Here is a 27,991-nt window from a genome sequence, read left to right as displayed (position 1 = left end):
CGCGTTCAGTCCATTACAGTGTTACCTGTGTGGTGAAGTGCAAGCGCATAGTTTAATCATGAGTATGCCCGATGTTGTTGATGTTAGAAATGAAATCAACAAAGAGCATTCCGTCGACGACTGTGGCAACGATCAACTATCATCGCATGACGTAAACGATGCGATCGGTTCGCGAAAGGGCCAGTAAGTAACCGGAGTGGAGTAAGCTCCCAGGCAGCAAATGATGCGGCGTCAGCGAAAACAGTGAAAAACATGCGTATTCCCGTTTCCCTCTCTTTTGTGATTGCCTTTCCAGCGAGCCGTTCGAGCGCATCCGGGCGCGAATGCCCGTGGACCGATTTGCTTCCGAGTACAATATGGGCCACAAACGCCGCGGCTTGGCGTTGATTTTCAACCATGAAAATTTCGACGTCCCGCAGCTAAGAGCGCGCGCGGGTACGAATGTGGACTGCGAAAATCTGGCCGCTACCCTGAAGAGCCTAGACTTCGAGGTGTACGTGTACAAGGATCTGAAGCTACGCGACCTCCAGAAGGAAATCGAGCGAGGTAAGTGCTGGGGCGCGCGGCTCTAATGGCAAAATCTTACCTCCGTGGTTTATGGAGGGCAATCGAAGGTAAACAACGCGCATAGCTGCTACGACTGGTGCAGCATAAGCCAAACAAAGACATGCTGCAGCTGACAGTCAGGGTTGCTATGTAGCATGAATTGCCTTATATGCTTGTTGCCGTTGTTTTTTTAAGGGCATGCACGATCCCAAATAGCCACATTTGTAACGCTTCAGTATCGCTTCCTTTCCCTGCTTCCTCGTATTATCCGCAGTTGCCTTGATGGACCACACCGACGCCGACTGCGTACTGGTGACGATTCTCTCACACGGCGAGCTCGGCTATCTGTACGCTAAGGACTGCCAGTACAAGCTTGACGTGATTTGGTCATACTTCACGGCAAACCACTGTCCTACTTTGGCCGGCAAGCCAAAGCTCTTCTTTATACAGGCGTGCCAGGGCGACCAGCTGGACGGTGGCATCGTGCTAATGCCGAAGGATCGCACGGAGACGGACAGTTCGGCATCGATGACGTTCAAGATTCCGACGCACGCTGACTTCCTCATCGCGTACTCGACCATACCGGGCTTCTACTCGTGGCGCAACACCCAGAAGGGCTCGTGGTTTATGCAGTCGCTCTGCCAGGAGCTGAACCAGCACGGTCGGAAGTACGACCTGTTGACGCTGCTCACGTTCGTGACCCAGCGCGTCGCTTACGATTTCGAATCCAACACGCCCGACATTCCGCTCATGCACCAACAGAAGCAGATCCCTTGCACCACTACGATGCTGACCCGTTTGTTGCGCTTTGGTGAGAAGAAACCCTTTTGAGGCGGTTGCCGAACAGATGGCGGATACATTTTGATCGCCTTGATGATCTAAACATTCTACTATTTTGCCCATCTGCGGGGCGCTTTACTTACAATTTCACGTTCAATTCTTATTTTAAATGATGTGCGTATAATTTTGCTTCATTCCGATTAGCGGTTCATTCCGAGTTTACTGGAATATATCAAAGTAGTGCTAACAAATGCTGTAAACAGAACTTATTGGACTGAAAATGTAAAAGTTCAGTTAGAAAAACGAAATGCCTTTACTGCTTACATTCTAAACTACTTTAAACACTAGAGGCTGCCAAAACTCGATACATGTCTCTGATATGTTGCCATCGGTTGCCAATATACTTTCTTTTAGATTTTAAATTTTAGTCCTTTTTCTCGATTTTATCCCCTAATGAAATGGCTCCCTTTACCAAATTGATCTCTAAAAAAAGATACAGCAAAAGGGAAACCGAAATTGATATTATGTACGGTTTACTTAATGTAATAGTTTATATTAGTATGTTCTCGAGCGGTAGGATACATCATCAGTGAGGAGCGAACGTTGGTCTTCATACAAATATGGACATTTTTGCGATAACATTAGCAACACCACGCAAGGCATACCGCAAACATACAACTCTACAATAAGAAAAAAATACCATACTGCCAGAAAGTGCTTATTATCATTAGAGTATGTAACTGCATCATTTATCAAAGTATCCTTTTTTATTTCAAATGTGAACACAACTCAACATTACAAAAGAGAGAAACAAAGACGTTGAATCAAATGTTTGAAACGTTGCAAAGGAGAGTAACAAAAATATGGAATCAAATGCATGAAACATTGCATTAGAAAGAAACAAAGACACTGAATCAAATGCGTGGAACTATATGGTGATAAATTATTCTAATACAAATGAATTTTATCTCAACCAGTTAAATTGAGTGTATGAAACAAATCGTTCAGGGAAATGAAAAAAAAAATGAACCTCAAAAATAGCATAGCGTAGCAAAGCAAAAACGAATGCGAACGACGGTGATAAAAAAGGCAGTAAATATACATATATGAGAAGTATTTTAGAAATGGTTAAATAGATACGCACCACACAAGGCATGGGAAAGATTTCCCTTCGTGTTTTAGGCATTACAATTATCTGCATATATTTCATTTGTCGTCTTGCTCAATCCGATCAGCGAATCCGAGACCAATAAAATGAACGTTATTGCAAACGCCTGCCTCGCATAGCTTTTTTAATGTTATTTTCGGAGTACGATTTATGTTTGTTTGTAAACTAGACGCCTGAAATGGCACCACCGTTAGGATACAACAAAACAATGAATCGAACAACGGTGTACAAGCCTGTTGCTGGTGGTTTATGTGTAAAATCACGTTTAATAACACCTCCTCGAGCATGCTATTGACTGTGTAGCAAATGAATATCGATTCTTCGCAGCAAAGCAATTCATGAAGTTATGATACGACTAAATGTTGCAGCAAATCCATGTATATCGATTGATTTGCTACCGTTATGAGTGTTCCGCAAGCATTCGTGTGTGAGTAACATCTCCAATGCAGTACACAATCCGTAAAGGTACCTTTGAAGGCTAAGGTCACATCAATGTTACCTCTACTCGCCCGCGTAACATTTCCTTTACGCTTTTAAACCTACGAAAACGGGCATGTGATACCTCGCCACGGTGCTGGCTGCCTTTTTCGAATGTTCCAATGTTTCCTCAGCTCTCTTCTTTGCTACCACAGAAAGGATACACATTTTTCAAACCGTATCATCTGTGTAATGTCGTTGATTTATTGTAGCTTGTCAAACGTGTATGTTTCCCTAGTATATCACAATATTTGTCGTGACTCCGGTTCGTCCTAGCCACAGCCTGGGGGCCCTGCTGCTGGCTAACATTCAAAAATCACGCTCGCAAAATCGAAGTGTGTGTGTGAGTGTGTGGTTGGGCTATGGAAACGTTTATTAATTAATATCAGATCAGTGAATATTTGAGTTCCGCAACGCTAGCGCCTAGGTGATCATCCGTGGCGAGTGAAGCTCGGACACGTTCTCGATCGGCGGATAGTGCGTGGAAGACGGCGGTCCCCAGTCGTGCAGTCCACCCGAGTTCGCCAACCGGTGGGTCAACCGGTGGGCTATGCTGAACCCTCCGCTTCCTTCGAGCTGCGTGAGCACAATGATCACCTGCAAAGGTGGCGAAACTATTAGCAACGGCCCGCGGAGGTTAACCGGCCTGGCGAGCTTACCTGGCGCTGCAGTGGCGGCACGGAATCAACCGTCTTCAGTTCGCCCCTCGTCGAGACTACATTGTAGCTCTCCTGGCAGTCACACTTCACGTGTATCCATTTGTTCTCGTGGCGATTCTCGACCATCACGACCAGACCCGCCCAGCCCTGTAAACGTGGGAAAAATGCGATGAGGGTAAAGGATGCTTCCCGACGACAGAACCGGAGGAGCTCACCTTCGTTAGATAGTACGCCGTCATGCCCTCGCGACCCTCGTGCCGTTGCCCTTTGGCCAGCGTGAGGTTGATGATCGCATCCGCCAGCAGGAACGGTGGTGGCGTAATCTGCTCCACCAGCAGCCGCTTGGAGCTGTGAATCGCCAACACACACTGCGGGTACTGCATGAAATCGTCAATTCCGGTGTGCCAGTGGTTGAAGGCTAGGCAGACCAGCATGTACAGGTCGGTTTCGAGCATCTTGTGGCAGCCGACGAAGCCGCGAACCTGCGCAAGAGAGTGGATCACTTTAGCGACCGGAATGTGACCATTTTTGAAGGAGCCTTACACGGCTCGAGAGCCGTACCTGTCGTTTGCTGTGCTCAACCAACCGCCCCACTTCTGGGTTGGCGGGATTTCTCGTCCGAAACAGCACTACGCAAAGGTCCAGCTGGGAGCGTTGTGATTTCTCGGAATTCCTACAACGACAGGAGAAGCGTGTGATGAGTGTACTCTATTGCTTCGGGGAAGCCTCTCCAACGGGTCCTGCGTACCTCTGCCCTTCTTGAAATAGCGTAAACTCAGCTTCGGTCGGTTCCAACACCGTTATCAGCACACATGATAAAGCTCGTAGCGGTTGCAGGGTGCCAAAAAGGCGTACTTCATTCCATTCCGAACGCACCTTGCAGATGTCGATGCAGTCGAAGTATCTGAAGGAACACAAAGCGCACACAATAAAAAAGGACACACACACACCTCAGGCATGTTTCCGGCTTTAACCTACCTTAACACGTCTTCGAAAGATATCCAAAACACACCCTCCGAACCACCGTGCGGCATCAGGCTGTCTCTCAGTTCGTCGGTCCATAGTTCCGAATCATCGGACCAGTCCCCTGTAGGATGATGAATTCGCATTTAGACTACCGTCACTCAAGCGCGGTTTTGAGGACTGTTCGTGCTTTTTTGGTTTGAGTTGGGAAAGGACTAATGACACAAAATCTTACATCTCAACATATTCACCTTAATTCTGTCTTCGTTTCATTCATATAAATATAATTAAAATATTATTTAGTTTTACTTTTAAACCTTTAAAAACAGTTACCGACAAACGCAAGGACTTTAACTCAATTCATCGGTAAACAGCATGGTCTACTTCAACTTCATTAACGTACAGAATAGAGGGGAATGTATTGACTGCAATATTTTTTTTTTTCGAAATCATACACAGCAAAAAGCATTCAGGATGAATATGAACGAAAGAAACTGTGTTTAACAATCTTCTAGGACTTTGAGGGACAACGGTTTTGTATTCCGGGGGTTTCCCGAGAAGGGGAAGTCCATTAGTGAGTGTATCTAGCTGTCTTGAACAACAATTTAAAGTAAATAATCGATGGCGTGATGTAGAGAGAGAAAAAAAGGAATACATGTACACGAAAGAGAGCTCCAACTAACGAAAATGACACCAGCGCGTGTCACGAATTAAAAGAGAATAAAAAACATAAGCTACACAAGCTACGTAAAAGCTACATAGGAATCGCAAGAAAACAAAAAAATAAAGAAAAAGTAAAGGAAACAGTGAATTGCTTGAGAGCTTAAAGTATGCTTTAAAGTAAGTACCTTGCCAGGAAAAGTGTCCCCACGGATTGCGCAGTTTCAACAGTCTATGTCCTTTAATATCCCGCACGTCCAGCACGGAGTAGGCGTGCCGTGGCCGCAGACCCTTCCGCTGATACTCATCCTCATCGACCTTCATGTTACCGCCACCACAACTGGCCCCCATCAGAAACTTCACTAACCTGGAGCTCAGCAGCTGGGCCCAAATGAGGTCACGATCCAGATCGTCCTCGCTCGGCAGTGGCAGTGAGCTGGCCTGCAGCGGAATGCTCTCGCAGGGCGCTCCCGTAAGCGTGGCCAGCCCCTCAATCGCACGCCCGGACACGAGCGCCTCGTAGCATCCGTGAATCTTCGCGACCGCCTTCTCGATCAGCGGCACCCAGAGCTGTTTCCGCTTCGCCTGCGAGTAGACGAGATGGCCGCGTTTGTCACACGGCAGCAGATCGTCCACCAGCACCGTCGTCCAGCGGCCGTCCTTGCAGAGCTTCACCTGGTACGCGCCCTGCGGGCAGATCTCCTTCGTCAGCAGGACCTCCTTCACGAGATCCTCACGCTCAGCCAGCACGGCCAGTGCGCTCAGCAGCCAGCAGTTACCGAGCACACCCTGACAGATGTCCGACGGTAGCGGAGTCCGGAAGACGGCCCACGGTGGGGTCGCCTGGTTCCCACCCTCGCAAAGAATCTCATGTGGTCGACGCCATTGTGCGACCGGATTGCTCTCGATATTCGACGACGGTTGATAGTAGAGGCTTTTCGTCGCCGGCGGAAACGAATCGTCCACGAACGCCTGCCCATTCTCCACGCAGTACTCGATGATGCTCTTCCAGCGGTTGAGCGCCTCCAGATCGTCCAGCTGGCGCTGGTTCTCCTCCAGCCGGTTGTTCTTCTGCAGCTGCTGCTGTTGCTGCCAAACCAGGCAGCCGGTATCGATGTGCCGGTGGCTCGAACAGATATCGCAAACGACGCACGCGAGCGAGTTCTCGTACGTACACGCCGGACATTGCCACGTGCGCTTCGGCATCGATACCTGCATCGATGGCATGGCCTTAGCGGCAGCAGGTACGCCACTAGCCATCCCGACACCAACAGCCCCACCAACGGCTCCAGTTCCACCGGCCAACGGCAAGTGTTTCGGAATGGCTCCCGAATCTGCCGCGCTACTCAACGGAACCGGTGCACCGACGGGCGTCCCACCGTGTCCCGGCACCGTGCTCGATCTGCTGCTGTTCGACGGTGCATCGCACTGACCCAATATCAGGCGATTTGTAGCCAGAGATTCGTTCACCATCGCGCTAGCGCTCTTCAACGCGGGTCGTGCCGACTTGCAGGCACTACACTCCGACTGCACGATGGAGTTCTTCAGCGTGCACTTGTGGCACGTCCAGAATTCACCCTTCTTCAGCGTCATCTCCTCCACGTTGCAAATGCTGCGTAGCTTCGAGCCTCCACAGGCGACGCAGGCCAACGCGGTGCTGGAGTTGACGAGCGTGCACTTCCGGCAGGACCACTCCTTTTCGTCCGTCGATTTAGATGCTAGGCGACGAGGGAAAGAAACCGTTAGCGAACGTGGGGCGAGACAGAGACTGTAACCTACATTTCGTGCACCATTCATCGTCCAGATCCTGTTCGAAGCTAGCGATTGGAACCTTCACGATAGCAGGAATATTATCGAGCTCTAGTATAGTGGAATTCTGATGGTTGCTATACTCATCCATTACGGAGAAGATATCGTGATCGCCTCCGTGATAGCCAACTGCAAGAGATGTGAGATTAACTTTCGACACACAGACACCCAGCCCGCCACCGTACGTACCTTTATCGAAATTATTCTTATAGTTTGAAAGTTGCTTGTTGTATTTGCATTTTGCGGCCGTTTTCTCGCTACCGGCGTTAGCGTTAAATGGTTCGTCGTCTTTTTCCGGTTTCCTGTGAAGGAAACGCGCACCAGCATTAGATTGGGGAGTTTTTTTGTGGTATACATGTGACGCTTTGTTACCCATTTTTACAGCTCATTTGGGTCGACAGGTTTGCGTAGCCGTCTCGCGATGACTCCTTTGTGTGCGGTTGGTTGATGCTACTAGTAGTCGAGTTATTATTTACAACGTCACTCGTTTTTTTGTTGTTGTTTTTCCGTTTAGCTTCTTTATTGATAACCGCATAGATTGGTTCCACCACGCCTGCTGAAGTGGGAGGGTACTTTTTGCCTACAATGAAAAAAAAAATAGATTGATTGAAAGGTTGCGAAGTAAAAGCTTCTGTAAATCAGCAAGGAATGGGTTCCTTGGCAGCGAAAGGAACAAAATACCAAGTTTACAACATAAAGTACCTGCTTGACCGTGCATTTTATTTTTACTGCTATTCTTGAGCCGAACGTTGGTTGTGGAATTATCGATGAATCGCTGCGTAGTCGAGGGCACCACGATCAGTCCTCCTGTGCGCTTGGTAATAGTGGTTATACCACTGAATGTCCCGTGCTCCCGGTAGTCGCTATCTGTCTTCGGACACCGTGGTAACCTTGACTCGTTACAGCAGCAACAGCTTTGTGTCGTATCGCCATCGAAGTTAAACTGATTGTAAATGCAAAACCTGCACTTCGCCGATCCAACGTGGTCCATGCTGCGGTAGGCTCGAAGGCTAAACGAAGCGAATGGTGTGCTTTTGTCGTGCTCACAGCCACAACCTGCACTGTGGTCGTTTCTGCAAATAATTTGCGTCAAAGATTTCTTTATCGTCTCCTTGTATACCGGTGCGATCACACTCAGTGCTTCACAATTAATGCAGTGCCAGGACACGCTACGATTGTACACACGGCATCGGTGGCAATTCCATTTGCGGTTGATGCTTGGCTGTGAAAAGTGCCGTTTGCGATTCCAGCAGCAGCGCTCCGGAAGGGGATGAACGAAGGATCGTTCGATTTTCTTGCGATTTATGTTTTTGTGTGCGAGAGCTAAACTGTCTATCACACGAAACAAACAATCGTTTGATACTAGTTTTCTGAAAATGTTGATAAAATAAACATGTAAAACATGGGTTTGGGCTTTCCGACAAACTGCTTTACATCTACGCAAAAACGGGCACGTAAAACATTAACTAGGACGATAGGCAAGTGGTTTCATTGCAGACTAACCAAACCTAGTATATATAGTATTGTTTATATCTACATCTATATATATTTTAAATATATATATATACATGTATATGCATATATATGTATATGTTTAGTATGCATTTATACATACGAAAAATATGCGTACATACATAACCAGCAGCATAACTAAATGCTTTCTTTAAGCAGTTTACAAGTTTTACCTATTCACATCCTTCATGCGAACGCACGATGACGAAACGGGAACGTTGTCGTTGCTGGCGAGTATTTGATGGTGAATTATATCGACGCCTTTTGCTTTGCGAAATGTTCGACACCTAAGGCATCGTACACTTTCGGTTGGATTCAAGTAGTTACATTTGATACAATACCACTGGAGTACAGACGCTATCGTACCCATTTTGACACATTTTATGAACTAATCATTTTTACACACTCGCTTTGCTTAAATGCAATGGGGATCTTCACTGAATTCTGTTTTTGTTTCACGCACGGTATCGATTCATGATTTCTGAAAAAAAAAATAATATCTGTCACAAATGTCAAAAGATTCAATTGGCAAGAATGACAGTTATCGGTCTCACAAAAGATTACATTTCTTTAGGCGCTACGCAATGTATGGAAATACGTGCACAATACGAACATCAGGCTGTCATTTACGAAGCCTAATAAAGGGTGGTGGATGAATACCTGAATTAACCGTTGTTGAACAACATATGATTTAAGTTATCAGCTTTTCCTCAAAACAAATTTTCTTGGATTGCGTTTTCAATATTGCTAACAAAATATTTTTTTATTTCTCTTTTTTTTGTATGAATGATTGATTCTGCTATCGAATGTTGTTGCTATCGAATGATTGGTTGAACATATAATGAAATAGACGAAGAACGGGAATTATCCGAGGGAAATTGAAAATGTATGAACAGGTACGTGAAACATATACGCCGGCTTCTAAATTCCTAATGCCGACGAGTTTAACCGTTTAGCCAACCTCTCCCAGAAACATACAACTTCTATACTACATTGCAAACCAAACGATACCAATGAAGTTCAACTTGAGGGTAATGAACAGATTGCGATGTAGTTAATCTTTTTTTTATTTTAATGGATAACTTTTTGATGAAAATAAACCATTTTGCTCAAGGTGAATGTCCAGGAAAAGTTATTCCTCGTGGTTACCTAGGGATTTACTGTGGGCATTACGAAATTGCCCAATTAAAATGAATAAAATGTTCACTTCACCTCATTAGGGAAGCGACGAAAAATAGCATGTATGATTTTTTTATGCGCCTCCAGGGAACAAGCGCTGAGATAAGTCGGTCGGTAGAATAAGCGGATGTCGCCTACCTAACGAATGGATAACTTAAGGTTTGTGTAATGTACGGTTTCCAATGATATATTAATGTTACAATTAAATTTTTTTAGATACAATTTACCCTTGATGACGTAGCACGTGTGCGAAACGCACTACGATCACATGGCGAATCATGAATATAAAATGAATGCATATATACAAGTACCACCAAAGGATGGATAGGTAAATGAGGCAGAAATGTTAAAGTAGTTGGATATGACAAGCAGTGCTTGAGTGATGAGCGTATCAATGACTAGAAGAATTAGTATGCTTAAATAGCTATGTAAACCCATATGGTACTATATAGGCTTATAATTAAAACTATAGCTGTGAAATGTGAAATTAGTAAGGAATATCAAAAAAGAATAGTTGCAAATAAAAATTACTAGATGTAGGATAGCGACTTATGATGGCATATAAAGAAATTTTGAATTCACACAAAGGACGCGCGCGATTAACCGAAAACTACTCATCGTTTCATCGTTTAGTCTAAGGCAATGTTAATTACCAGAAATACCGTAGAAATTGAGAAATTGACAATTATAAACAAAGCATAGAAATAGTCATCCACGTTGTTAGGGATTCATTTTCATACGCAAATTTTATTGATTCTTGCTCATTGCACCTGTTATTAAGCTCATTTATTTGCCTTTTCCTTTTAGACACGTGGCACACACAACGCTGCATGGCACTGTAATGATATGGAACTGCTCCAAATCATATTATACAAAAATCGAACACGTTCTCAAATTAGCAGAGTGCGCACTCGAGGAAGCAAATTCAAGAACCACACAAACGGTTAATCATGGTAACCAGTTTTGTTTATTTTACTCAAGGATTAAATTTCTTTGATTCATACTGCACAGCTGCTATGCAAATACGATCGTTCTACCGAACGCCCTCTTCACAACATAACACGCTGCTAATATCAAATTATATAAACAAAACTCATGTAATGTTCTTGGAGTTCACATCCTCTATGAGTAATATCAATGGAAATGCAATTCGTTTTCTTAACGATAATTAATAACATTAAATTAATTCATTATCTTTTTATAATCTCCTCTCTTTGGAGTCCACTCATTGGTGTTTAATATGTTTTCAGACGTACATATACGATCAACTTCAATCATAAGCTTTAGGCTGAATATTTCAAAACTGAATTCTCTCCATTTCTAACAATTAATCGATCATGTAATGCTCTTAGGTCTTCGTGTGTTATACATATATAACATATGTTTAGAAGTTTTGTTTGCTTTTACAACCTTAAGCACATTTCTTATCGCCACTGTGGCATGCTACTTGCAAAATTATTTGAAAATATTCTCTCAGTTAATTGGCGGCAAGAGAGGCTTAAAATCTACTCTATAAACATACTCAGGAAATCTTTCCCCATCGTACTCGGGCTGGACCTGTGGTAGAGTTTTCCAGCTCCAAAGTTGGCGCGTGAGGAACGTTTGCTCAAATGTTGCCATCGTTTGCAGTTCAAAATTCTTAAATTCGTGCGGATAAAAAGAAGCTCTTGTGCTGGAGCAGTGGTAGTAAAACTTGTTCGTCGACTTCGAAACCAATTTTAAGTAATCTGGTTTGATTTCCCTCAGAAACAGAAGCCCATAGGGTATGTAGATTCGATTCGCGTCTATCGGATTCCGAACGCAGTAGCCAAGCTTTGCATCGCCTGACTTGAGTTTGTACGTTTCGAGTGAGTTGAAAAACGATTCCATCTCATAGAACCGGTACAGCTTCTTCGCGCGTATCTGTATCGTGGCGGTTCTATTGTTGCAGTCGTTGCTAGCACCTTTGAGGGGTTTATTTAGTGCTTTGGCAAACTGTGTGCATCTGACAATCCGCTGTGTTAATGGCAGCATACGTATGTCTTCCTCGCCGAGTACCAGCCCATCAATGATGTGCAGTGTGTTAATTGTAATCTGCGATTTGCCCTCTCCCTGCAGCTCTCTCACTATTTCCGCGTAGATGATCGTTCCGGGCGGCAACTCGATCGCGATGTCCTTCAGCGGCGACCAAGAGTTCTGCTTACCATCGTACTGATACACTTCCTTGCCGCCCTTGCCGAGCAGGATCATACGAATGTTTTTGCCATTATTTTCCAAGTTCCCGATCGGCACAAAGTACCAATCGTGCGTGGATCTGAAGCATGCTTTCAGCTCTGGGATCAACATTTTCTCCGGATGGCACAGTTCGTTTTTAAGACCCTCCCATTCTTTGTAGAACTTCTCAACGTACTTATCCGGGTCGCCCTTATTCGAAAATTTCCGTATAGTGTCCGGCAGTTGCCATAATTTTAAACATTTTTGCTTCATTTCCAGCTGACAAGTTTCGGCCAGGTCGCGGTTTTTGCAGAATGCGGCAATCTTTAGCAACGCTGTGATTTGATTTCGCCCGATGGTGTTGTTGCTGTTGCATAGGTACTCGAAGAATGCCGTATCCTCACGCAAGACCTCCTCCGGCACGAGCTCCAGCGTATCGGTCTTATCGGTACGATTGCGTGTAAACATTTGCCGGTTGATGTCTTCTAAATGCCGCTGTATTTGATCGGTATTTGGTAGCTTCCATTTGCAAACCAGATACCGCTCGGAATTGGCTGGGCGGCTGCTATTTGGCTTGCAGATTGAAATTTGCCTGAAACACTTGTACACCAAATATATCAACCCCGCGCTGAATGGCGTGAAAAGATCGAACAGTTTCACCACGAAATGGCCGTCCGTTCGCACGATGGCTAGCGCGACAATCATCTGGCACAGGTACAGCTGCTTAGACAGTATTTCTTGCACGTTTTCCTGCCCCTCGACCGAGAAACCACCGTCCGCCATCATCAGATGAACACCCGACTCCGTCTGCTTCATCACGTAGTCCGTGAACCCTTCTATGTTGACCGGATCGAACACATTCCCGTCGTCCTTCGGGCCATAATAAGGATCGAACGTTTCCGGTGCTCCGGCTGAGAAGTCGTCCAAACGAAAATCGTTGCCTCCTCGCAAAGTGAAGCCAAAGCCCTTGGCACGCCATTTTTTACGCCACAGCACGTACTCCGAAAACCCGCCCGGTCCGGCGCAGACGTCGGCGAAATAGAATAGATCATCATCCTTCACCAGCGGGATGGATTTACGATCCACTGGTTTGGTGAACATGAAATCAAACATCGCGTCCATGTTGGCCATTTTTACAGCGGCCCGGTTTATAAAAATGTTGCTTTTTATCAACTCGAATGGATTCGACTTGGAACGTGCCTTTCGCATATCGTCCGCGCCAAGATTGTCGAACACGGATTTGCTCTCCAATATGTGATGCAGGATGTTGCTATCGCAATACTTATGCTCGTCATCTATGGTCAATTTGCGGGGCCCCTCTTTAACCCACGCATCTAATTGTTCCCGTGTTATTCCCGGATCCTCCATATCGGCCGACGCGTTTTGAAGCCAAGTTACTATCTCAGGAATTTGAAGATTTTCGATGGATGCATCCCATTGATCTGCCGCTGTTTCTAGCTCGTTCAGTTTCATTCCTACATGCATGGCCGGAAATACAATGAACACAGTTTAAATGAAGGTACGAATGGTGTTAATTTCGATTTAAGCAAAGCAAAGTGAGCCAGCCTTACCTAACCCGCTTCTTCCTTTCTGCGAGGAAGTTTCAATCAGATCTACCCGGCCCTGGCCGGTTTTACCCAATCCTGTACCAATCTTGTATCCCATCTGTTGCATCATACGAAACGATTTCTCAGAAAACTGTTGGAAACTGTTTGGTTGCGCAGATTCGCCGGTTTCCTCGAGATTTGGTTTCTTTTTGTCCGTCGGATCGGAATGGCCATCATCGACATGCTTTCTCTTCCCCTTCTCGTGTGTGTCTTGAGGCATACTTTGCTTCTCTGACGAATCTTCAGAGAGATTCGATGTGCTGGCCATCTTTGTGAATATGAATTGAAGCGCCTTTTTTCACTCTTTCCTTATCAATTCTTAGTATGACGCACCGACGCTTGCTGATCTTTATGGCTAGGTTGATCACTAGAATCGTAATATGCTACAAGATAGATAGAATAATCATCGGTAATTCGAATAGCTGGATATTAATGCATAGTTTAAACTATTTTTAGCAACAAAGCCTTGAAAATCTTTTTCCAAGAATGCACACCGGTTTTTGACGCTCAACTATACATTGGCGCACATTTTCACTTTTTCTTTTACCTCTTTTGACGCGAGATCATGCCTTGGTGGGGCACGAAAAATGTTTTGAAATCTAACGCGGTAAATCGACAATCTGCATGCAGTTGAGAGTTTCTTATTATAAAAGCACCGGCAGTTAGTAGCCCTAGATAACCTTTTTTACATATTAGTCTTTTTTTGCTCTAAATATTGTTTACATGCGAACTTGCTCTATAAAATCACACTATATCAGAGATGTCAAAGTCTTGTCTATTCGTTGCATCCATTCAAAACTTGCGACGCTCATATTGCTATTCAACGAGTTCAGATGATGCCAATTATTAGAAAAGTACAATTTATTAGAATTTTCATACATTTTAATTAGAGTTTATTTTAAAGATTTATGTTGTTTTACCATTATCTCCTCTGATTTTAAAGTTTGCTACAGCCCTTAACAGAAAAATTCAAATATATATGCATAAGGCAATCACGGTGTGTTGCATGCTGGACAGAATTTTTTTCTACCATAACATATTGCATGTAGTAGAGATTAAACAATAATATTGACAATGTAATAATATTGATAATATAATCAATAATAACATTGTTAGTATTCGCGGGGTGCTCGATAGTCGAACACACGATAGTATCGGGATCGAATCTCGTCTGAGTCCCCCCGTACACATGACTGACTATCCAGCTATGAGTAATTAAAAAGTCATGAAAGCCTTGGCTAAACATAGCATGTCAGTACCACGTGTTCAATTGTGAACGGGCCAGTAAAGAAGATTGTTTGTATTAGAATGAAGGCTAGAATACGTCGTATAATTTTTAAATCGTTTAAAATCATAAAATATAAATTTTTATTTCAGTTTGAATGCGTGAAGTGCGCTTAGCAATAATAAATTACAGAAACAATCGTCCACAACTTAAAAACAATGTAAACTACTTATAGCGTTGAAATTAAACTAAAATTACATAGCTTCATGGGGGATGAGAAAGCTATTTTATTTTTTAAAGAAATTTTTGAATATAGACTTTTAAATATTAATTGAGATATTGTTCATTCGATCATTCGTAAGTTTGACAGCTCTGCATCCATTCGTTATTTCTGGCTAGTTGTTCAAATTATGGTTGTAAATCAATGGTTGTTTATTATTGGTTGTAAATCATTGGTTGAAAGATTAAATAGTAGGACCGTAAGAAAGATTTGGAACTTATAATTGAATTTTAGAATCTCTGACCACCAATCTGCGAAATTGAATAAATAGATGTTACACAAGATGTCAAGATGGGCGCAAATGCATTCTTTCCATCTGAAGCTGCGGCTACACTAAAACACAAATAAAAATATTATTTTAAATTCTTTCCAAAAACTTTTCTTTCATGTTGCATTTGTTGGTTCAGTTAAAAAAAGAAACCTTTTACTCATAATTTTAATTATACCTTTTTCCACATGCCACAGCGAATAAGATTGAGTCTGTGGTAAAATGATCGCAGAATTGCTGTCAGCTGTCATTTGATCCACTTCATCCTAAGCTAGCTTTCGTGTAGTCCCAGCCTTCGCAATAGACGATCGAGAAAGTTTGTCACTGCAAAAAGAGGTGATCATAGATGGGTAGATAAATGTGCAGAAAACGTTCGTAGCAGTTAGTGCCTTCGTAACAATTTTGTGCCAAAACAATCATGGATGAAGAAGAAAGTCCATTCCTGACTGGGTTTTTAACAGTGAAATCACAGAGCGGATTTTCCTGGCGTGTCACGAAAAAGGTGGGTGAAGCGTAGTATCCTCCATCCTCTGCCGTTCCATTGGGTGTTGTTGTTGTTTTTTTTTATTTCCATGATGCCAACAGCACTACGATAGATAAGTGTATCGATCATGGCCCTCTGGGGCGTAATATTTTCGAAACCCCTAAGATCGTTCTTAAGACTGTTCGTTAATATGCCTAATCCTGCCTAATTCGTGTTTCAGGTCAAATACTTTCAACTGTTCAAAGCCAGCCGCCACGGAATCGAGAGGCTCGAAATTAGCGACACCGAGAGTGACAAGACGACGCGCATCCTAACGCTGGAAAACTGCGTCAAAATAGTGCTAGATCAACCGCCCCACAACACAATCAACATCGTCTCCAAAACGGGACAAATTCAGCTCTACTCCCCCGACGAGGCGCTCGTACGCCAATGGACGAACGCGCTGCAAATCGTGGCGTTTAAGGACAAATCCAATCAAACACCTCCACCACCGCGGCTAAACACGATCGAGGAGGACAACGACCTGTACTGTTCGTCCTACAGCGAGGGCATCTACACGGTGACGCTGATTCCGACGGACGCGTCGATAAAGAATGGTATCGAGCCTAAAATGTACACCCTCGAGTTGGGCCAAATGGACATGCGCCTGAAGTGTTACGAGGACGAGAGTTTGACGGTTGCGTTGTGGCCGTACCGTTACATCCGCAAATACGGTTACCGTGAGGGTAAGTTTACGTTTGAAGCCGGTCGGAAGTGTAACACCGGTGAAGGCACGTTTAAGCTGGACAACGCGAGTCCACAGGACATCTTCCGCTGCATGCTGACGAAGATGAAGTCGATGAAGAAGATAATCTCCTCGTCCGACCATGGTACCCACGCGCTTAGCAGCCAACTATGCGCTGCGTTGGCGATGGAACCAGGCTCACGTAGTCCTCTGCCGGGAGTACACTGCGACGACAACATGGCCGCACATCTGTCCTCCATCGAGCTGCTGCCTGCCCTCAGTGACATCACGTCGTTGGCGGCCATGTCGCAATTGAAGAGCGTTCCAACGAAGCCACCACGCAAGCAGGGCGCTCCAGTGAGCGGTGTGCCCGAGACCGAGCCAAAGCTGACGAACGTGTCCACCGTGTTCATCAAGAACAACGGCCACAGCGTCCAATGTGGCGGCCAATCGCCAAGCCAGACGATCTTGCTGCGTGGTATCGCACCGACCGAGGTCCTGGATGGTTGTCGAGAGAAGGAGCTCGACTACGAGTGCGTGAAGGACATCACGGATGCGTGGAAATTGTACGGGCTGAACGACGTGAAGCATACGGAAGCGCTACCAACGGCCGACTCGGTGGCGGAGAGTTCCTTCACGGGCATGCCGGGTCTTGGCGGAATGTTTTCCGGCAATGGGAGTGCCCACGAGCACGTGCGATTAGAGTACGATCGGTTGGATTTTTTCCGTAAGTCTACGCGGAACGCTTCGCCGGATTATAAGACGATCGTGCCCATACGGTTGCCACCGGAACGGGACGGTGTGGCTTCTGGGCAACACACGGTGACTTCGGCGATGCCTTCGGATGACTACGAGATCATCGGTGAGCCCACGTTGGGATCCGGTGGTAATGGTCCGCCTACTGGCCTCGCACTGCCACCGATCGGGTATAGCGTCCCGAGTGGTGGTGTGGCCGTGCGCCGCGCCCAGGACGAAGGATTCGAATTTTCAGTATTCAACGAGCACCAGGAGGAGCAGCGCAACATATCGGCAACCATCAGCTATGCGACCATCAGCAAACCGAAGCGGGTGTAGGAAGAAGGCTGTCCGCTCCGTGGACACATCACACGCATTTAGATAACCATCCGCACACGTAACGATACATTTCAAACGCGTCGGGGACGGTCCCGTCCCCGACAGTCATATATTTACTTCAGTAAGATCTACGAAAATGTGATATGTTTGTTGGTGAAACAAAAAAGCATGTCGAATGGTTCGAGTCGATTGCCAAATCGGTGACTGTACAGAACTTAGTCACGCTTTCCGATACTGCCCCATCCCCTCCAGTAGGTGTTCATCGTTAATGTTAGTCAGCGTAAAACGGATTGAGAAGACGACGACGCGGAATGTGGAGTGCTCGAGCACATTAAGCCAACCCACTCTGCCGTCGGGCGTCATATCCTTCTGCCTTTTTATTTGTTTTTATTTTCATACACGTTGACTTATTCGACTAACGCTATACGAGTTTAACTTTGCTCAACATTACACAAAGAATGTCAATTCTATGAACTGCATGGTAATACGTATGATAAGAGCATAAGTCATAGAGTAATCCCGGAAGCACTTGTGACTCAGCTGCACCGCCGTTTCCGAGCACACGTCGGAGTGTAAGGAGAGAAGTTATATGTAGTTTAAGAACATACACACCGATTGCGTTAATACATACATTGTATGCAGTATATTTTTGCTTTACATGTAAAAGAACCGTTTACAAGAAGGTGCCATATATGTTTTGGCAGTTTTTTTTACCACAAGCTAAGGCTTATATTGACAACGAATAAACGACGTTTACTAGTTTATGATTTTTGTACAATTAATTTATCGTTCAGCAAGAAAAGGCTCCCAAGGAGGCAGAGTCTCATGGGGCATCTTCGTCAAGGTACAGGTTCATAAAGAATGTTCTCTATTCTTTGCTTTTCGTTGTACAAGCACGTGTTTTTAGATAAATGATGTCCTTGTATACTTTAGGAACTTTCTTTTTACAGCCTGTCCCGTGCAGTGAATTTTTCAATTAACAGGGATTTGAATAAAGTCTTTGGTCCTCATTTCATTGGACGTAGTTTAAATACATGTAATTGAAAGGAAAAGATTACAGTTTTTGCTTGGGAAAACTTGTTATATAGTTTTATATAAAACACGCAAATATTAATTGAACGTGATTTGAAAAGAACATTGTAATTCGTCAGCGTGTATCTGATAGTAGCTAAAATAACGCAACAGTCTGTAATGAGCCAGACACATATCTACTTTATTACCATCGAAGTTATAAAACAAAGCATTGAATCAGGAGCTTCGAACTAGTCAATGAAAATTGGATCTTATAATTTTCATAATCTTATCGAAGAATTTAAAAAAGGTGTATAAAAATATTGTTTATTGATTGAAATCGATTGTTGATTTTTGGGTTTAGGTATTGAAAATAGGTCCGAATGTAATGGTATGGTTAGTGATGTTGTATTAATAATGTACTGGATTTATTTATTAGCATGGCTTCTAATGATTTAAAATTGCCTAAAACTGTTCCGATAAATATATATAAGATAATTATTGTCAGCCAAATGAAGAGGTTGCAGTCCAACGAAGGTTATATTCGGAATACGCTCATTGCCTTATTTGAAGCAGCTATATTTTGAATGAAATGCAATGGCGATATTATGAATGAGTAAAAGAGACGAAGGAAATGTTTATGTTGCGAAGGGTTAGGTAAATTATGTTTACAGAAAGCTATACATCGCTTAATGATATAAACTTGGACTTCAAATGGTTTACAAACTGAGGGTTATTTCGTCAGTAAATCGTTATAGAATTTGCTTATTTTTAAAAGCAAAACAAAAGGTAACGAAAATACAATAAAAAAATGAGATGAGCATTTAGAAAACAAGGCTTTATGCCTGCATCCCTGTTCTCGCCGTTGCATTATTGAATGAGTCCATTCAACCGTGCGCAAGGGCTTGGACTCTCCAGCAAATATGGAGGCAATATCACGCAAACACCGGCGCTGTTCTGATTCAGCAGTAATTATTTCATTCCATTGGCGTACCTAGGGCAATGTTTACACGCCACTCCAGCAGCGCGAACGCTTGCGCATGCGTATCCAACCGTCAGACACCGTGAGGAGATGCTTCGACAGACCTTCGACTTACGCTTGACAGTAGGCCTATTTTCCTGGAACGGGCCCGCACCAGCAGGGGTGCAGCAGCAAAGCGCGCGCGAGAGAGAGAGCGAGAGAGAGAGAGTGAGAGCAAGAGCGAGCGAGCAGTTCGATGAAAGAATTTTATCGTCGCTGTCAAGCGTCAAGTCTCTTCGGGTGCGTGCAAAAGCAGACAGGACAGGAAAAGTTGGTGGCCCGCGTTACCAAAATTCGCCCGTATTTTGTCCATGATTGCCGAGCATGGATCGTAAAGTGGTTGCATTAGTGTGCCTGCTGGGCTGCTGGTGGCCGATCGCGACCATCGCGACCACCACACTCTCCGGTATCTACGTCGATAACGGCGTCGGGCAGACGGTGCTGGAGGACGCGCTGTCGTTCGAGGAGCAGCAGGAGATCGAGAATGAGATTTTGAACCTGCTCGGGCTTCCGGGCCCGCGTCCGGCCGTGCGCCATCTTCACTCATCGGTCGGGTAAGTCTTGGCCACCCTTTTTTTTTGTTTGCCTTCCGGTTGAGTCTCCTTCTCTTGCACGTCGCTTTTTTGCAGCAAATCTGCGCCTCAATTTTTGCTGAACGTCTACGACCAGCTGCAGCAGGAGGATAGTGAGGCGGCGGGAAGTGCTGCTCGGATACGAAAGGTTCGTAGTACTGGTATGGATATCCTGATCACCGATGCCGACAGAAAAGCTATTGATGAGAGTGATATTATTATGACTTTTTTGAATAAGAGTGAGTTTTTGTTCCAGCCAGCCAATTTACGATACTTTCTTACTCCCCCTTTTCCTCCTTTATGTTACTTACTCATCACTTAACGGCTAATCGTAGCTATACCGCTCGGAACGGTGCAATCTAACACCACGGCTAATCGTATGTTGTACTAATCACGAGCTGGATAATGGTGCACTGAACATTACTGGTGTGGAGGTTTCGTTAGGACGCCCTCCTAAACAGGTGTAACGCTAGCGGGCAGAGTAGTGTGCGGATGACTAAAACCACGTAATGCCCACCCCCTAAAACCTATGCTTACGGCAATCGAAGTAGAACGTATTTCCCCGGTCAGGTGCGACTCTGCTCATCTGCAGCGCATTCGATTGCATGCCTCGAAGCTGCAAGATGCGCGCGTGTGCGTTGCGTCTACCCAGCATCTACCGCCATGGTCGCCTTGGTCTCGTAGTAATAGTAATGCGAATGTGTCACTAACGCCACTGGTCGCCGGATGCGTCCCTTTACGACATCTCTCATCACCACCATCTCTGTCTGCTCTTGTCGTGGGGTTTTTTTTGGCCTTCGCTAACAATCCACAGATCACCATGGCTCGGAAATGCGACACGAGAAAGGCCGAAGGTTGTGGTTTGGCATCACAAACATCGAGAACGATGTCAGCGTATTGATGGCCGAGCTGCGGCTCTACCGAAAGCTCGCCCTGAACAAGTACAGAACGTACAACACCTCGCTGACCCTCACGGTGTACGCGCTCACGGAGTTAGACGGGTAGGTTCACGACTCCAGGATGTGGTGAGGTTATGTTTCCGCAGGCGTACTAAACGCGCTGGCGATGGTTTTGTTTTTGCAGGGAGAGCGAAATGACGGAGGTTTCCAGCATGCAGCTTACCGGTGACTACGAGGGTTGGTTGGAGATCAACGTTACTGGGGCGGTGGATTTGTGGCTCAAGAATAAGCTGGCCAACCATGGGCTGTACATTGGGGCATACTTTAACGATCGCGCAGGTTAGTTCCTTGTAGCCTTCTCAACCGGGGTGTCGGGGTACCGTGTCTTATGCATTCCTTTCTTCAAACTCGACAGAACGCGAGGTCAAGCTGGATGATGTCGGTTTTGTTAACGTGCGAGGAAGCGACGAGTTTCAGCCCTTCTTGGTGGTGTACGCCAACAGCCAACAGGTACGGTATGGCCACGAGAGGAACGCTAAGGCGCATGTCAAGCAAGGCGACGAAGTAATGGTTTCTCTCTCTTTATCTTGTACCTTCCGGGACGCGGGCGCGCAGCAGATGATGAAACCGATCCTCCAGCGGCAGTTAACGCGCAATAAGCGCAGTTTGCAGTCGCGCAAGCGCAAAGCTGGTAAAACTGACCACCGGAACCCGTTTCAGTATCATCCCTCTTATGATCAGCATAAGAGCTGCCGTATCCAGCAGCTTTACGTGAGCTTCAAGGACCTGCAGTGGCATGTAAGACTCGCCTTCGACGGCGCTTTTTCGCGTGAGAATTTTTTATGTATTTGTATCTCGTATACCGTAGGAATGGATTATTGCACCGGAAGGTTATGGAGCGTATTACTGCAGCGGTGAGTGCAATTTCCCCATGAATGCGCACATGAATGCTACGAATCATGCGATTGTACAGACGCTGGTCCATCTAAACCATCCGACAAAGGTAAGCTAAGCGCTCGAGTCTTTGCATACAACGGTAGTATTATTCAACGCATAACGTTCAGCGATCTTAAGTGCGGTAGGACTGCTTCCGGTAATCGTCTGCTTCTCCTTCACAGGTTCCTAAACCGTGCTGCGCTCCAACCAAACTGATTCCCATTTCCGTGCTTTACCATATCGATGAAGCAAACGTAAATCTTAAAAAGTACAAGAACATGGTTGTAAAAAGTTGCGGTTGCCATTAGGCCGGTACTTTGGGTCGTCTCATTTCGTGCGCAAGAATTTGCTAAGGGAAACACAATCGTAGTATAAATGTTCAGCACGAATGATCGTCGATCAGGTGGAAGGGCCAACGCTGATTCTTAGTGGAGTGCTTTACACGCTCCGATTTTATACATATATATATAATACATATTTGTATGTTGGATGTCCGTTTGCTTAGTTTTTGCTGTGTAAAAGTAATATTGTGCGCGTGGCAAAATGGCTGCTGGTACACTACCTCGGTACGCATCGCCATGTTGCACGGGTAACATGGCACATGCCAGCTGTAGGGTGTGTACATGAAGCGTTTCGTTCCCGCCGAGAAGCAAACTTACTTCCTGCTCATATTACGCCAACGATATGAGCCTGTGAAGTACGCGCGGAATCCGGTGAGCTGCGATCGAGCACGAAAGAAGTATTATTGGAACAACAAATCGGGCAATTCAAAAACCAATGTATATTGAATTTAATGATAAACGCTGATCTAACTGTGTATAATATACTTGAACGGGAAATAAAACTACTCATTACTTTCTACCGTCGTAGCTCGCGCTATATATTTGTTTCTGAACACACCGAAGAGGACATATTTCGCCCTTTGCGGGCGCATTAACTACGATTGCTTAGGTTGGGTGGCGTGGGGCGACCCGTTTGCTGCTGATTAAAAATCACACTTAAACGAATGTAAAATAAAAGTTTATTTATCTTACGCTTTAGAGAACACAATGATTTTCTAGACATTTACCATATTTCGATACCGAACAACCTGCTCTTTTTGTACGACGAATGTGTTTTGTGGCCGCCATCTATCATTTGTATGAGAGTTTGCCCAAAAGAGCATCTTTTTAGAGTACAACGGTAACTAGCTACAGACTCAGTGAGAGAAAAAAATACATATAAGTATAGCATACCTGCACTATGGTATGCTAGATTCATGTAAAATATATAAGAGTATTTCAATAGCGAAATTTGTGTTTTTTTCCAGCACATCGATTGTATATATAAATATATATATGTATTTATACGCATACGTATTTTTGCATACTAATTTATACGTATATATACGCATATATGAATAAGTATTTATGTATATTTGGCTTGGGATACCGTATTACTTTCAGCGCAGCGGCTTTTCGCGCTGGCTTTCTTGTTAAAACGTCACGATTATTATGCATAAATGTTAACAGAAAAAAATATTATTAAAAAAAGCTTTGATCATGGCCACGGTCATCAGATCTATGGTGTTTGTTATCAGATCTAATACTCGTTTAGCAAATAAATGTATAAGTAGCAAAAAGCAATGCGTTGTGCGAACCAACATCTAGTGCTTATAGTTGTCGTTTCGGCGAATCGCGCAGCACAGCAAAAGCGACAGGATCAGCGTCAGCAGCTCGATGCCCACGATCGCAGCCCCGACGTAGCAGATCAGCTTGATGTTTTCCTGCACCGCTTTAACCAGCTTTTCCATGCAACCCTGTAAGACAAAGAAACGCACCAAAAAAACCCATCATCATTCGACAGTTTCAACTTTGGACGGAAAAAATAAAAACGGGAAAACACACGTGTGAAAGCAAGACTGCGCGAAGCGCATGGGCCCAGGAAGGGGAAAACAAAAATGGACGGCCCGAAGCTATTTATACAGTAAGACGGAAACATATTTTATGAAGTTAGATCATTCAATCAAGACACATCGCGTTACCGCAATGTGGTAAATGCTAGTGGATTGCTCCATCCAGCCGGTCTTAGGAGGTGGTACTATTTTTAGCATTACGTATTGTCTAATGCCATCGGTACGCGATCGAAGGCGGGGTCGCACGTTCTTTTTTTACTACGGCGGGGGTTTCGGGGGATAACGGACACCCTGTTCCGCGGGACATGCATGAAAAGAGCGACTTACGTCCACGTGTAGGTTCGATTCCTTCTTTATCGATGCCAAAAACTCCAACTGGGTCGCCTTTTTACACTTTTCCGGTGTAATGTCCAACTTGCAGCACGTTTCTGGCACCTTGTAGCTGGCCGGTTGATTGGAGATCTCGACGCTTGGCGTAGGACGGTCCACGTTATTGAACGCGCTTGATTGCCAGTCGTTGGGACCGTGCGCGCCGCAACATTTGTACTGTCACCGGGTGGTATTGATAGAAAAGCAATCGGTTTATAGTTGCGCCTCACTTTGCTCGAGTGAACGGGTGGCTTACGTGCTTCTGAATTGCATCCAACGTTGCCGTGCGGGTAGGGATGACGCCATACTGTGTCTGCACGGCTTCCTTTACGGCCGAACGCACCACGTTGTCCAGCTTACCGGCGTTCTGGTAGGCCCATGCCCCAGCAGCCAGCTCTGCGACGAGCACCATCAACAGGCAGCAGAAAAACTGTGAACATTGGCGCGCAGTTAACAGTTAGATGGTTAGGTTTTTCGAGGGGGGAGTAAAAATTGGGCAGCATTTTCGCACCCACAAACATCCTCACCGAGGTTAGCATCCACTGAGATTCCTTAAACGCACCGCAGCAACCGAGAAAGGCGACCACTAGCATCAGCCCACCGACGGCTAGGAAAACGTACAGCCCGATCGTGTAATGGGTTTCATTTTGAGTCATCGAAATCAAGAACGTCGGATCGGACAGCATCCAGATGGACAGGCAGACGATCAGGAACCCGACGACCTGTGCGAAAGCGGGAAATTAAACAGTGTGTGCGCAAGGGCCCAAGATGGAACACGCTGGAAACACTTACCCAAAACAGCAGGTTGACGAGAACCACGAGATATTTAACCACTGAACAGCAACCCTTAATTGCCATGTTGGAACGGCTGTGATGGCACTGGAGCGAATGAAAGCTCGCCGAGGGATGGCTAAATAATCGCACAGATCGCGCTTGTGACGTTTGACGAGTGTGTCAGCTACCAACAAAAACACTTTTCTGTTTGCAAATGCGGCACGGGCGCGGTCGCGGTGGGTAAAGTAAAGTTAGGGCACAATTTGCGGTTTACGGGCAGGTGCGTCCATATCTATTTGCTGAGCGCCATATTGGATTTGCGTTTGACAGCCAATTTTCGAACTTGTTTACAAACGTTAGCACTCACACTGAGCGGGAGGGCTGTCGTCGAGCCACGCACACATTCGTCGAGTTTGACTGGGAGGCAACTGTCAGAACTGACGGTTGCTTTTCCATTGGTCGTCAGTCACCCTGTGTTGCTGTTCATTTCTATATACTGGGTTATAAGGTCGTCGCGATGGTAACGTGGTTTATTGTACAGTGTGCTCACAATATTGCTGCCACTAAACGGCATCTACAGCTTCACTATAGAACCGACAACGTATAATGTCATTTTGTGCTTAGGTTTGGTTTATAATTCAAATTTGCGTCTTAATATCGTTGCAGCATGCATTTTTTGCCTTTTAGGTCAAAGAACCTTAAAAAAAGGTCCGTTTTTTAAGTTTTCATCTATTTTGAGCTTCAAAGACGCAAATTTGGTTAGTTGTTGTGCTTAAATGCTATTTGATGATGTTTTAGTACATTTTGTTAAATATAAAAAAAATGCATGGTAAAACAGTTACTTTCCTAATTACTTTCTTTACTCAACTATTTGTCATCCATTTAAGCATGTAAACTGTTATAATATCTAAAATTTTAAAACCAAACCACATGCTCGCTCGAGAAACTTACGAAAAACAAAACATACCTTTGATAAGTTTGCTCGTGATGGTGATTGCGAAATAAAAAACAACACCAACAGGCCCCATTTTGCTTAAACAAATCATTTATATATTGACTAATAAACGACGTAACAAGTTACAGCGAAGCAATCTTCGTAGTTTACCGTTTAAGATGAATAAACTCTTCCTTAACTGGATGATCAACCGGTTGATGAAAATAAGAACATTTTGTTGTACGCCTTTCTCGTACACTAATTGCATCTGGTTCACTAGTTGCAGTGATTTGCTTTTGGAATACTGGAACCCTGCAACAAACAAGGCACATCCCCCGAATAGCGTGAGCGTTAAGCACGAATAGCGTTAACAAATGGCACGCTTCCCAAAATACTTACCCCCGCCACGTGGTCCGTTCCGGTTCGCATACGCTCCTCGGCGCCAAAGTTAAACACAGTCTTTTGCGAACGTGGCCAGAACGTCGGCGGTGGCGATCGTATCATGTGCTCGTGCACCTGTGGCATCGCGAGAGGGTCCGTGTCCGATTCGCCGTTAAACTCCTGCGAAAGGATGGCAAAGCATTGTAAGCACTGTAAACCCACGTGCACTGTGCATCCTGGACGTACATCAGACATTAATATCAGGATGGCATCGTCGGACTCCGTGTCGTCGATCACGTCCGTCACGTTGTCCCGGCTGGCAAGGACCTTCTGCACGAATGGGTTGTCGTTGCGCGATAACCGCAGCCGAGTCACCTCCAGCTCATCCGTTGACTTCTGAAACTTCCCCGGGGACAGGCTCAACATCGAAAAGGAGGGCGACGACTTCCGCTGGCATCCCTTACCGGTGCAGTTGTAGGTCGACACTGATGGGAGGATGGGAGAGGTGGGTGAGAAAAATACAAAAAAATAAAACCCCACCGCAACAGCCCCGCAATAGCCCACTACCCACAACCACACCTGACGGTTCCGAGCGAGCGCGACAGTTCATCTCGCGATGGAACATGATATCCTCGAACTTGATGATTTTCTTCATCTTCCACATGTTCGATATGAAGTGGAACGGCTTCTTACGCGAGCTGCTGCGGCTGACACGCAACGTTGGCTGGCCATTGTTGCTGGCGTGGTGTTGATTGCTGCCGTGCTGGCTGAGGGTACTATTGGTGAAGCTGTATTGGTTGCCGACGCTGCCGCTGGTGCTGTGGTTGTTGCCCGACCCGCCGTTGGCGCTCATAGCGTACAGGTTTTTGCTTGCTGACCGCGACCGTTCTCCAATTTCCGGTTCTGGCGCACTGCTCGGTTGGTTGATTTCTTGTCCACAGGCGGAGCACTAGTCGTGGTCGCGGTATGTAAACATATTTTTCACGCACTTGCCTCTGGCACTTGCCAAATAAACGGGACGAGTGTTGCCAGCGCGTCTGACAAGGCTCGCAAAACACGGGGGTAGGTCACGGACCTGCGCACTAACACGCCTGTCGCGTGTCTGCACATACACCTGCTGCACCCAGAAATCGGCCAAAAGGCTTCGCAGGTGAACCCACCTAACCCACCTATGCCGCAACACTGGACAAAATGGCGAACGAATGACAAACGCGCTGAATGTTCTCGTAAAAAAAAAACATTGTGTGTTTTTCTTTATTCATCCCAGTCGTGAAAGAGGACATTACTTCGCTTTCTTTACAGGTGGGTGCTTCCGCTCTGTCTCCGTAGCCGTCACTCGCACGCACACAACGCCCGCACACGTGGGTGTGTCAGCGCTAATGCACTTCGCAGTGCTGTTGACACATCAGGTGAGGCGTTGGAGCCGGGAGGGAGGCGGAAGCGCAATTATACTATCGGAATTATCCTAGTGCATTTAGCCTGCGTGGGGCACGATGAGGACGAGTTGCTAGGGAGTGGGGTTGGGGGTGGCGGGGGTTGTAGATGATGAGAGGGTGGATGATTATGAGATGAGTTGATGAGCTTACGACGAA

At 45.4% G+C, this 27,991-nt stretch overlaps 7 protein-coding genes across 7 annotated transcripts; 3 read left to right on the top strand and 4 right to left on the bottom strand.

Moving 5' to 3' along the window:
* On the top strand, nucleotides 1-1,517 carry LOC128729233 (caspase-like). The gene is made up of 3 exons (XM_053822895.1): nucleotides 1-183; nucleotides 296-546; nucleotides 821-1,517. Exons 1-3 carry the CDS (start codon nucleotides 59-61, stop codon nucleotides 1,375-1,377), a joined length of 933 nt encoding a protein of 310 aa, XP_053678870.1. The 5' UTR covers nucleotides 1-58; the 3' UTR covers nucleotides 1,378-1,517.
* A 1,671-nt stretch (nucleotides 1,518-3,188) lies between these two features.
* Nucleotides 3,189-8,944, bottom strand: LOC128728543 (calpain-D). Its single transcript, XM_053822171.1, has 13 exons — nucleotides 8,748-8,944; nucleotides 7,765-8,432; nucleotides 7,435-7,642; nucleotides 7,252-7,364; nucleotides 7,033-7,191; nucleotides 6,618-6,971; nucleotides 5,442-6,587; nucleotides 4,609-4,717; nucleotides 4,379-4,534; nucleotides 4,192-4,303; nucleotides 3,846-4,112; nucleotides 3,631-3,777; nucleotides 3,189-3,568 (listed from the first exon to the last, which is right to left on the bottom strand). Exons 1-13 carry the CDS (start codon nucleotides 8,942-8,944, stop codon nucleotides 3,395-3,397), a joined length of 3,810 nt encoding a protein of 1,269 aa, XP_053678146.1. The 3' UTR covers nucleotides 3,189-3,394.
* A 2,282-nt stretch (nucleotides 8,945-11,226) lies between these two features.
* Nucleotides 11,227-13,821, bottom strand: LOC128728931 (cap-specific mRNA (nucleoside-2'-O-)-methyltransferase 1). Its single transcript, XM_053822581.1, has 2 exons — nucleotides 13,518-13,821; nucleotides 11,227-13,421 (listed from the first exon to the last, which is right to left on the bottom strand). Exons 1-2 carry the CDS (start codon nucleotides 13,819-13,821, stop codon nucleotides 11,227-11,229), a joined length of 2,499 nt encoding a protein of 832 aa, XP_053678556.1.
* A 1,923-nt stretch (nucleotides 13,822-15,744) lies between these two features.
* On the top strand, nucleotides 15,745-17,658 carry LOC128729073 (docking protein 3). The gene is made up of 2 exons (XM_053822723.1): nucleotides 15,745-15,828; nucleotides 16,031-17,658. Exons 1-2 carry the CDS (start codon nucleotides 15,745-15,747, stop codon nucleotides 17,606-17,608), a joined length of 1,662 nt encoding a protein of 553 aa, XP_053678698.1. The 3' UTR covers nucleotides 17,609-17,658.
* Nucleotides 17,659-19,964: 2,306 nt separating this feature from the next.
* On the top strand, nucleotides 19,965-22,806 carry LOC128728929 (protein 60A-like). Its single transcript, XM_053822579.1, has 8 exons — nucleotides 19,965-20,194; nucleotides 20,270-20,451; nucleotides 21,027-21,213; nucleotides 21,296-21,450; nucleotides 21,527-21,621; nucleotides 21,727-21,909; nucleotides 21,980-22,114; nucleotides 22,230-22,806. Exons 1-8 carry the CDS (start codon nucleotides 19,965-19,967, stop codon nucleotides 22,353-22,355), a joined length of 1,293 nt encoding a protein of 430 aa, XP_053678554.1. The 3' UTR covers nucleotides 22,356-22,806.
* A 249-nt stretch (nucleotides 22,807-23,055) lies between these two features.
* Nucleotides 23,056-25,224, bottom strand: LOC128729260 (CD82 antigen-like). The gene is made up of 5 exons (XM_053822927.1): nucleotides 25,103-25,224; nucleotides 24,838-25,032; nucleotides 24,567-24,740; nucleotides 24,269-24,487; nucleotides 23,056-23,845 (listed from the first exon to the last, which is right to left on the bottom strand). The coding sequence occupies exons 1-5, from the start codon at nucleotides 25,166-25,168 to the stop codon at nucleotides 23,693-23,695; spliced, it is 807 nt and encodes a 268-aa protein (XP_053678902.1). The 5' UTR covers nucleotides 25,169-25,224; the 3' UTR covers nucleotides 23,056-23,692.
* A 958-nt stretch (nucleotides 25,225-26,182) lies between these two features.
* On the bottom strand, nucleotides 26,183-27,289 carry LOC128729088 (uncharacterized). The gene is made up of 4 exons (XM_053822740.1): nucleotides 26,979-27,289; nucleotides 26,646-26,884; nucleotides 26,418-26,579; nucleotides 26,183-26,330 (listed from the first exon to the last, which is right to left on the bottom strand). The coding sequence occupies exons 1-4, from the start codon at nucleotides 27,250-27,252 to the stop codon at nucleotides 26,295-26,297; spliced, it is 711 nt and encodes a 236-aa protein (XP_053678715.1). The 5' UTR covers nucleotides 27,253-27,289; the 3' UTR covers nucleotides 26,183-26,294.
* Nucleotides 27,290-27,991: the final 702 nt, after the last annotated feature.

Source organism: Anopheles nili, chromosome X, assembly GCF_943737925.1.
Source record: "Anopheles nili chromosome X, idAnoNiliSN_F5_01, whole genome shotgun sequence".
Classification (NCBI taxonomy): Eukaryota; Metazoa; Arthropoda; class Insecta; order Diptera; family Culicidae; genus Anopheles; species Anopheles nili.
This window is presented reverse-complemented; position numbering and strand designations above follow the sequence as displayed.